General features: G+C 41.6%; 1 protein-coding gene across 1 annotated transcript; it reads right to left on the reverse strand.

Moving 5' to 3' along the window:
* Positions 1-2,456: 2,456 nt before the first annotated feature.
* ATH13 (ABC2 homolog 13) lies at positions 2,457-9,743 on the reverse strand. The gene is made up of 20 exons (XM_086809626.1): positions 8,382-9,743; positions 7,984-8,119; positions 7,701-7,867; positions 7,296-7,416; positions 7,072-7,172; positions 6,869-6,967; positions 6,102-6,212; positions 5,927-6,006; positions 5,771-5,840; positions 5,576-5,649; positions 5,402-5,471; positions 5,154-5,242; positions 4,923-5,047; positions 4,200-4,280; positions 4,000-4,060; positions 3,827-3,881; positions 3,643-3,741; positions 3,469-3,558; positions 2,841-2,900; positions 2,457-2,767 (listed from the first exon to the last, which is right to left on the reverse strand). The coding sequence occupies exons 1-20, from the start codon at positions 9,261-9,263 to the stop codon at positions 2,651-2,653; spliced, it is 2,688 nt and encodes an 895-aa protein (XP_086665752.1). The 5' UTR covers positions 9,264-9,743; the 3' UTR covers positions 2,457-2,650.
* Positions 9,744-10,948: the final 1,205 nt, after the last annotated feature.

Here is a 10,948-nt window from a genome sequence, read left to right on the forward strand (position 1 = left end):
CACCCATATCACCAAGTAGATTTTGAAACCAAGCTACCATAGTAGCACCCATGCACTGTGCCTCTATACTCGACAAGGCAACTATCAATTGTTTCTAACTGCTCCAACTCACAGCTGCACTCCAATAGGAAACATAAAGCCATTACTATATCTCCTGTCTGTGCAACATTTGTGCACCCATGTAGTTGTATCTATGTGCCTACCTCATAGAAACGTCCACTATCTGCCTGTATATAGTGGGGTTCTCTAAATGGTCACATGTATCTACAAAAAGCTTTGTGTTCTGCTCCATGGAATTGAAATAGACTTATATCCTATCATACCATACTTGGACAACATGTCCAAGCCATATTGCCTCTTTAAACAAAAAAAATGCCATGAGGTGATCTCACCACCTCTATGCCCAAGAAATATCACAACTCACCCTTGAATCCTTCATCTCAAACTTTTGGTCCAAAAGTTTCTGGACATTATGTATGTCAGCATCACTATCACCACATTGATAATCATCCACATAGATAACTAATAGCATGATCCCTCTATCTATCTTTTTCACATAAAGTGAAAAATTTGCATCGGATATCTGAAATCCAATGGTAACAAGATACTCCCTGATTTTTTTTTACCATGCTCTGGGTGCCTGCTTCAAGCCTTACAAGGCTTGGCATAACCTGCACACAAAATCTGGGTGTGCATATCTCATAACCTTGTGGCTGCATCATGTATACTTCTTCTTGCAAATAACCATGCAAGAAAGCATTCTTTACATCCATATGATGTAAAGACCAACCCTTTGATATAGCCATAGTAATGACAGCTCTCACAGTTGCCATGCTTGCAACTGGACTGAATGTCTCCTCATAGTTAATGCTATAGGTCTACGCATAACCCTTGGCAACCAATCTTGCCTTATACTTGCCATTGATCCATCTACATTATGCTTGACCTTATACACCCACTTATATCCAATTGCCTTCTTTTCCTTAGGCAAAGCACTAACTCCATGTTGCATTTGTATCCAATGCTGCCTTCTCCTCATTCATGGCATCTTCTCATTTTTTATTTCCAAGTGCCTGCTCAAAACAAGTGGGCTCCAAATCTTGTATTGCTTTAACCATGTAAGCATAATGATGGGCTATATAGCCATCATATATCAACCTATTAACAGGGTATCTAACCCTCTCATACCTATATCTATCATATCTCAACCTATTAACAATGTATCTAACCCTTGTAGACTTGCGTACACCTGGATCACTGCTAGGTGTCCTCAAAATATCCTTGGTTCTCCTTACACAAGGAGTAACCACTGACGGAATGCCAAGCTATTCATCAAGGCTCTGCTCAGAGCCACTAGAATCACCATCCACATATGAGTGACTCGTTAATAGGTCAGCGACAAAAGGTTTCTCTAACTTTTCGTTCTCTTTGTGACCATATTCAGAGATTGGGGCCATGCCTTTCTCTTTAGCTGAATATCGACTTGCGTGTATGAGAAGCACCTGAGATTAAGAAGCACCTGAGATTAAGAATATGAGTCAGAGTGAGGTCACGCAAGGTCCACCAATTGTGCAAGCTGATTCACAAAGCATGGAGGCTGAAGAGGGAAACAATCTTAAGCAAGCTTAATTATGTGCATCCATAACAAGAATGACTTTGAACCTAGGCCCTTCAAAGAAAAGCTCTGATGACCTTGCCTAGCTCATGCCTTCATAAGCACCATGATGGCATGTCTTTCATGTCAAATCATTACATCCGCTCATTAGAGAGGAGCAATGATGTGTTTCATGCCATATCATCATATCCACTCATTAGAGAGGAGCAATGATGTGTTTCATGCCATATCATCATATCCACTCATTAGAGAGGAGCAATGATGTGTACTAAATGAAATCCTTTGTATGTCGTGTGTACAGGGAAATGATACTTGATTCTTTGTATATCATGTGTGTCATGCCATATCATTATATCCACTCATTAGATACAAGCAATGATATACCAAATGGAGTTCTTTGTATATCACGTGTGTACAATGACATGATCCTTGACAAGTTCCGTGTCGTGTGTATAGCAAAATCAAGTTCTTTGTATGTCATATGTACAGTGAAATGATCCTTGACAAGTTGCATGTTGGCATTGTTTTAGACTCCTATGGGATAACATTGCCACGAACGCTTCATGTTGACTACTGTGGGCTTTCTACATTCCTATGGGCCATGATGAAGGGTGTCCATTCTTAACCCTTGAGCAACAGTTACATTCTCATCAAAATCCACCATAATTATGTGTAACCTTAGTCCAATCAGCTATTAATTCCCTTACACAAGTTTCCCCTTACATTGCCCTTTTACTAGGCCTAGAGGTGAGTGGTAGACACTTCTTTTAAAAAACAGGTTCACAAATTGTGTGAATAATTGAACATGAACATGAAGCTGAAGCCACACCATTCCTTCCTCTTTTTGAATAATTGATCTCTATTGAGCTCGTTGAAACTTTTTACAATTGGGTACAAAACATGCATTAGAGAGTGCCTTTAATGCACTGGTATGATATATAGTAACAGTCGGCTGCTTGGAAAATGGCTAAGGACGATGCCCTCACTTAAATTGTGAGTAATGAGATGAAGTACACTCAATCCAAAAAGTCCCATCTAGGCTGTTCCCGTTATAAGTTGCTCCTGTCTGTCTAACTTCTTCACCTTAAGTAGTCCTATCAGCACCTGCAAGCCAAACAAGGCACTCCCAACATAGGCCACCAAGGCAGGTACCTGCAGGGAAGACATGTTATATAAATTCTTCTGAATACCCTTTCAGCATTCAAAATCATAAAACTGTACTTACCCGAATAGCATTTATGTGCAGCAATGTTGCCAGGTTCAGGAAAGTTCCTGCTAAAATACCCTGCATTTCAAGGTTCACCATCAGCAAAAACACATCGAGACAATTTCTAAAAAAAAATAGCACGCCCCTGTATCGTGCCAATTTCTCATAACATGCCCCTGTATACCTCACCACTAGTCTCTAGAGATGATGATTGGTATTGAAATAGCCCAGGGGTGGCACGCGCGCTCACTGTTTGTGAAAATTCCGAAAAAGGAAGTAAGAGAAATCTCCATAGCATTTCTGTTGCTGGGAAGGGTTCATAACATTGGCAGTAAGTATCTAAGTGGCATCAAAAGGAGGTTCCAGTTGGGACCCAGCGACACTTTCCTTAATTATCCACCCATAGACCATGCCGCTGAGGAAGCACCAAGGGGGGTTTGAACCCAACACCTCTTGGTCCTAGGCAAACACCTTCACGCGGTGAAAAAATGGTAACTACGGGAGGATCTTGGGCCTAAAGGCCAGTCGGGGAAAAAAAGGTGAAACTGCCCTTCCCCTGGAGAATGCTAAACCCTTACATCTTGTCAGACCACGGTCCCACGTATCCAATAAGCAAATAGTTTGCAGCTTTTCCAGAAACTGTTACCTGCCCTATGGTCTGTTGTACGGTGGCCACTCGCTTGAATGCTCTTTCCGACTCCAAAGTACGAACTCGAAGCTTCAAATCACCTTGTTCCTGAAGAGAAAGATGCATATTAGGATATGTGGGTTGCAGGTAGCCATGCATGTTTGTCATGCTCATCACATAGTTTGAACTTACAATTCGCTGAATAACTTCTGCAAGCTTTTCAACTCGATCCGCTTGACGGAAGAGATTGGTGAATGCTTGAGCTTGCCTGTTCCATCGTTTCTTAAGATCCTACACAGATAATTCACCTCGAATTAGCCTTAAATTAAAGAAAAAGTAGATTGCAGATCACAGGCTGCTCAGAACCAGATCCTACCCTTAGGAGGACATCAAAGCCAACTTCCCGGAACTTGAGAATCTCCAAGGCATACCTGCAAAAAGCGGCAGCATTCAGGGTGCAGGAATGAAGACAAACTCCACCAATGTTAACAGAGGTAATTGTAAATAGCACAACCAATGCAATCATAAGAGGACTACTAGTTTCCTTACGGTTTGGCAATCTCTGATATATCAAATCTAGGATCCAGGCCTTTGCCGATTCCATCCAACACTGCAAAAGTGCAGGATACAATTACACCAAAAAACTTACTTATAACCACAAAATCATTCTGTCGTTGGTTTTTGAATTTAATCGCCATTACAGATTGATGAACAAGGCTGCATGTGTGTGTGCATGCGTGCATGCGTACCTGAAAAAGCTCGTACAACAAATGTGAAGGTTGCCGGAAATCGAAACGGTTGGTCCACAGATATTGACAGTAGATCCTCACCTGCATCATAGCCACAAGATTCTATAATCCATCAGCATAAGCATCTTTTGATCTTTCTGTATTGAAATAACTTTTTTTCACAGCTATCATTGTCAGTATGTAAGACAGTACTTGGAACTACAAGTTGGACACAATTTTCACAGCTATCATTGTCAGTATGTAAGAAAGTACTTAGAAATACAAGTTGGACACAAGCACAGCCTTAGCACCATATCCTTGAGTGGCACAGGTTACAAGCCTCAATATCCAATATCTGAATGCCTTCCTCTGAAACTTGTGTAGCTAAACCTACTGTGTAAAAGCTTATGAGAGGCATCAAGGTGAACAGGGTGGTGCACGTGGGTGTGGTGAAAACGAAGGAAAAGTGCCCTACAGCATGAATGTGAGATCACCCTACCAAGGTGAGAGCTGCTTACAAGAAGGTGATGGGTTGCCCGTAAATGTGTGAGAGGATGAAGAGGTTTAACATGGGTGCCCAGCCAAGGCCATTGGGCGCTCATCAGGACGAATACAGATCACCAAGCTCTAGTCTATTAACCATTCCAGTGAATACACAATAGCACAGTTCATGACAACAGCATGCTATTTGAACATATCCAGAAAACACTGAGTGAGCTTTCACAAACAAACAGACATGTTTACCTATTGCTGCAAGACGCATCTTCTTCTTTTCAATCTTCTCCTGCTTTGTTAAAGGTTTTTTGAAACCTAACTCAGTTATTGCTCCTTCTCTCTCTGTTCTCTGAGCAGCTAAGCGATCTTCAAAACTGCAACAAAAAGGAAAACCTCACACCTGAAAACTTTTAACTGGAGTGCATCTCAACTTTCCGGCCACCTCTCAATTCACGCTTAATTCCCAAAACTAGTAAAGACCTGTTCAAAAAGAATTGAGCTGTTCGTCGCACTGCAGTCATATCTCCAGTTGGGACAAGAACTCCCATTTGAACCATTGCTTGTAGAACCTGTAAATATAAAGAGGGTCTCAAATCCAGACCGATACGCCAAGTTGGCCTCACAAAGGCAGATGCACATGATGAGGTATTTCAGCATGTTTTCCAGCTTGAAAATAAAGGCAGATGCACATGATGAGGTATTTCAGCATGTTTTCTAGCTTGAAATACCTTGTCGGGATCTTTCTCATAAACTCCATAAAATGCCTCAAGGAGCCCCTCCCTTATGTTTGGGCTAATGCTGCAATCCAGCAAACCCCAAATTCAAGGTATCCAAACTGTTCTGAATTAAGCATAGCACAAAATAATAGCTGAATAGGTAAAATGACAGAAAAACTCTTTTACCTGCCCATCATGCCAAAATCGTAGAAAATCAATCGCCCTCCATTTGCATCATCTACAGCAATGTTTCCTGGATGCTGTGCATAAAACACGTGCATCATAAGGCTGAAAGTAAAAAAAATAATAGATAGCTTCCATACATCTACACTTTATAATGCATCACTGAGTTTGATTAGAATGATAGCCAAAAAAGCTTACTGGATCTGCATGAAAAAACCCATGCCGCAAAATTTGCTCCAAGTATGCTTCCACAGCATACTTGGCCAGCCTGCCAGCAGCAAAACCTCTCAACACATCTATGCACAAGTTTCACAAGTTTGTTTTGAAAACAACAGTTCCCAGTGGAGTACTCACATTTGCTTATCTACACCAAGTTGATCCAAAGCTGCGATACGGTTGATCTTAATACCGGGAACATACTCCATTGTTAGCACCTGAACATGCAAGTAGCTATTAGTTTCAGTCACAAACTCCCAGACAGAATCACCAAATCAATCCAAAGAAATGTGTAAGGTGTTGCATGAGAAACCTGCGGGGTGGTAAACTCCCAATATATTTTGGGAACTTTCACATATTCTAGGTCCTTGAAATTATTTGCAAAACGCTCAGCATTAGCACCCTCTTTACTGTAGTCAATTTCCTGAAAGCCAAACAATTGATCTCATCGCAACAACGAAGCTGGCTGGCAATTTAAATCTTAGCACGCTCAATCTCAATATATTTTAGCACAAAAAAGGTAATCTTTTTCTCAAAGTCCAATATTCATAAAAAGTTTCCAAACCTCTTAGCACCAACAGCCGAACAGAAAAGGTTAACTTTCTCTCATAAAAACTTTCAGAACTTATCAAAAGCTGTTGTCTTTTAGCCTAGAAAATGAGTCTGAGATGTGCTCTCTTTGGTAGAAGCTAACAAATCTTTGGTGATTGGTGTGACATAGTGGCCATTATGACAATAAGAGTCATATCATATGCAAGTAATCCTCATGGACTAGGTTTTCTGCATTTTGCAATACTAAAATTGACAGCAGATAAATCTTGCGATAGGATCAGAGACACTAAATGTTGGCCAGGTATATAGCATGTTTCACTTTCCCAACCTGCATGCCAGTCAACACCCACAATTCTGTCTACTTCTGAAATTGGCCAAGGTACGCTGTCACCTCTCCTCCCAAGCCCCCTTTCCTCTGCTTTGCTCTCCACTCTCCTCCCCCCTTCCAAACGCTTCATCCCACAATTTTGTTTCGTTAACCTATTTTCAATAGCTCACAATGCTCAAACAGCGAATTGTGAGACAAACCTGGTACAACACAGAAGCACATTCATCATAAATTGCAACCCAATCACGCTTAGCACCATCAGACTTCGGATCAAGCTTCTGTAAGTTTTCTGCTATTACCTGGACAAATCCCAAACCCACTAAATTTGCAAGCCTTCCACTTAAGAAATGGCGAAACACACGCTTGTAAAATCAAATTTCAATGAGAATGTCAGGAGGCGTACTCTCAAGTTTTTTAGATCAATGTCAAAAAGATCTTTTAGACCTGGACGTTGAACTTTGACAACAACTTCCTCACCCCGAAGGGTAGCACGGTGAACTTGACCTGGAGAGGATTAAAAACATGCTTTTATCAGCGAAAAATCAAAATGAATTATCATTTCTACCATTGATAGTGAAAGCTTTATGAAGAGATTGCAGTCAAAAATCTGCTGCATCAATGTCGTACCAAGGCTTGCGGCAGCAATTGGATCTGAATCAAACTGCTCAAAAATCTGACCGACAGGAGCACCTAACTCCTCTTCCACAATCTTCAATGCCATTTCGGATTCAAATGGAGGAACTTGATCCTAAAACCAGGAAGAAACCCCTAGTAGTTTAAATCACATAAAAAATCACTATCTTCTCTTGTGAAAGCTTCTACTTCTTCAGCCTATGATACAAGAACATGGAACCTCTTGGTTACCATTCAATGGCTTTTGCACCAAAGACCTTTAATAAGTTCAAAGATACAAATATTATCTAAGTAGATAAAACATACTACAAGAGTAGAACCCCCTCAAGGCAGCCTATCAATAGACTCTGATGATAAGTCTGCTACATTACTTTTGGTAGCCAGAAGCATTTAACAAACCTGAAGTTCTGCTAGCTGGTCAACATATTCTTGGGATAAAATGTCTACTCGGGTGGAAAACTGCTGCCCAATCTTAATAAAAGTTGGGCCCAACCTTAGAAGCCCTTCTTTCAACCACTTTGCTAGCGTACTGCGCTTTTCCTTCTTTTTTTCCTCTGTTATTCCTCCTGTTAAGAGAACATGTGATTGAGTAAGATTAATCTAAGACAGCATAGCAAAAATTTATGGCATCTGGCTGTGTATCAATAGATCAACAACATCATTGACATCAATGAGCACACACCTTTATATGCAAACTTCTGATTAATAAGCCAAGCCTTCAGAAGGAAGGTAGCCACAAAGCACCAAATCTCAAAAGACCTCTGAATAGTTGAGTAAGTTTTGAATTGATTCCACCGACCTCCTGCTGCAACAGAAACCTGTACAAGTAATTTTCCTAGAGCCATCGTTAGTACAATTACTTGTATCTACGGCTATCCCTAATGAAAAGCATCAACATCAAAGCACATTAACCTGCTACAACATCGAGGCATCCTTAGCAGAGGTTGCTGATGTTGATGAGCAGGCCTAAAACAATGGTGAAAGCTGTTTGAACTCAAAAGAAGAATTTTACTGACTCTGGTGAATAGAACTACAAACTGATGCACTGAATGATTATCTTTGTGAGTTGCAGATATATACCGGTACTTTTCCTCTGCCTGCTTGCTTAAACCAGGGATCCTCTTGTCCTATGGACTCCACTGTCTCCTTTGTAGTGTTCTCTTGCTCCTGCTTGATCTCAGTAGGTGACGGATACAGCTGCAGAGCTGTGCTGGACCGGCCTTCTTTATCAGTCTGGAATTCTATATCCAAGGGTTTGGCCTCAGCCATGACTGCCGCCCCATTGGTACCAACTGCTGCCACTGCATTAGCGGCAGCCGTGACTCCACTAGCTGCTGTTGTGGCTCCATTGGCTGCAACTGTAGCCGTGGCTTCATATAAGCTCTTGTCACCAGACATGAAAGCGGCACCATTGCTTTCACGGTGTGTGGCACCGTTTTCCCCCTTGTAAGAGGAAGCGGCTCCATTGCTTTCGTAGATGAGGGCACCATTGCTGCTCTCTTTGTAAACTGTAGCACCATTTGCCTCTTGCACAGAGCTTTCCTTACTTGCTGCAGCACCGTTCCCTTCATATGGCAGTTCATCGTTGATGGCTGGAGCGGCCACTGCAGCACCGCCTTCTTCTTCGATTGTTGCTATTGCCTTATCTATCGAAACTCTTGCTACTGTCCTTTTTCGGTTCGACCTTGACTTCAAACCTTCACTCGGGATAGTTGATCTTGAATGAGCTAAAACTTTCTGAGAAGACAACCCTAACCCTAACCCTAACCCTAGCCCTAGCCCAGGACCTGACATTCGAACCAATGCTTTTCTTGTGGAGAGCCTCTGCAGAAGCAGCGAATTGGGGCTCGGAACCGGAGACGATGAAGAGTCGGTAGAGCCATGGATAAGACGAGCGGACGTGTTAGAAGCCATAGAAGCAGCCATGGCTGCGATGGCTGGTGAGCCTGGTTGAACCTTCATGCAAGGGCAATAGTTTGCACGGAGAGTTCAAGGGCACATACTGAGCAATCTCTCTGATTCTTTCAGGGAGGAGAGAGAAATGGATCCAGGAGGAGGAGAAGGCAGACACTAACCAGTTACGCAGAGTGCCTTGCTAGCCGATCGGATTGTGAGAGAAGACAGTTGATGGGCGGGCTTGTAGAGGTCCGCAAACAGAAGGTCTGCAAAACCCTAATCGCCAAGCTGCCAAACCCTAGTCGTCAAGCGCTCCGTCTCTCTCTCTCTCACTCTCTCTCCCCTCAGCTTTTCAACATCACCTTGTAAGACGATACAGTGACGCTTGCCTATGTGGCGCTGATGTAGCAGGGCATTTTGGCTTCTTGGCACTGACAATTCTTCCTGACGTGGCGCCATTCGGATGAAATTTCAAAGATTTGTGGCAATAATGCAAGACGTTCGTTGTCTTAGTGTCATCATCCCATGCCAGTCATCGTCTGCCACGTGGTTGGCTCAAGTGTGCTCATCATTTTATAAGCTTTATCCGCTTTTTCTGAGAATCCCAGTTCTCAACATTCATTGGTTTCTCATGACCACCTTTAACCTCAGCCCTGCAAAATCCAATTCTCATTTTTGGCTCTTGCTGATTCAAGAAATTGATTATTATTAGTTTGAATTGTATTAGTCTAAAATAATTTACTCATCTCTATTATATCTTTTCTCTTTTCTATATATATATATATTATATAAAGGAAGAGTTTCACGAAGCTACCACATGGTAAGAATTCAGAGGTTCGAGGGTTTCGGGGAGGGGAGGCTCCTATTACTCTAGGAATTCGAAAAATATCAAGCTGGGAAGTATATACATGCGAAGCACCAGTCAGCCCACTAGTGTTAGTAATGGTGAAGATCTTAGGATCATCTCTCTCTCTCTCTCTCTCTCTCTCTCTCTCTCTCTCTCTCTCTCTCTCTCCAACCGACCTCCAAACACTACCCTTCCTAGTGTTAGTAACGGTGAAGATCTTAGGATCATCTCTCTCTCTGCCCCCAACCGACCTCCAAACACTACCCTTCCCATTGCCACACAAAGGCCTCAACTGCTCCTCCCATTACTCATGTGTGTGTGTGTGTGTGTGTGTGTGTGTGAGAGAGAGAGAGAGAGAGAGAGAGAGAGAGAGAGAGGATAAAAGCAAATGATTAGATCCCTAATATAATGATTAATATAATTAAAGGCTAAATTAAAGTAGGATAAACAAGATAAAAATCATACAAATCAAATCAGCCAACTCAAAAAACCTCCTTGATATAAGAGCACTAAGTACACTCTTAATGAGCTTCATAAGCACTCAACAATTATGGATGAGATAGAGCTTATAGATTCAACTCAAACGAATATGGATGGGATCCCACTTTCTATACGACATCTTATAGATCTAACTCAAACAATCATGCCAAATCCTATTCTTATTTTAGTATAAAGGAGGAGGGATGTAGATTCTTTGTGTTCTATTGTCATATTTATCAATGATTTGTTTTTACTTGTAGGGTTTTGCAGTGTTGTATAATTGGTTTGATATGTTTGTAGAGGTTTTTATGGTCACTTATTGGAAACTTGTTTAAGAAGAGTCTTATGTGCCTCAAACAATCATGCCAAATCCTATTCTTATTTTAGCGTAAAGGAGGAGGGATGTAGATTTTTTGTGTTCTAT

This window comes from Cibotium barometz, chromosome 15, assembly GCF_041138505.1.
Source record: "Cibotium barometz isolate CiBa-2024 chromosome 15, ASM4113850v1, whole genome shotgun sequence".
Lineage (NCBI taxonomy): Eukaryota > Viridiplantae > Streptophyta > Polypodiopsida > Cyatheales > Cibotiaceae > Cibotium > Cibotium barometz.

Coding starts and splice junctions, on each gene's coding strand:
- ATH13 (XM_086809626.1), bottom strand. CDS start 9,263: ATGAAGGTTCAACCAGGCTCACCAGCCATCGCAGCCATGGCTGCTTCT. Junction 5,243..5,401: donor ATGAGAAAGATCCCGACAAG/GTATTTCAAGCT, acceptor TTATATTTACAG/GTTCTACAAGCAATGGTTCA. Junction 2,901..3,468: donor TACAACAGACCATAGGGCAG/GTAACAGTTTCT, acceptor CTTGAAATGCAG/GGTATTTTAGCAGGAACTTT.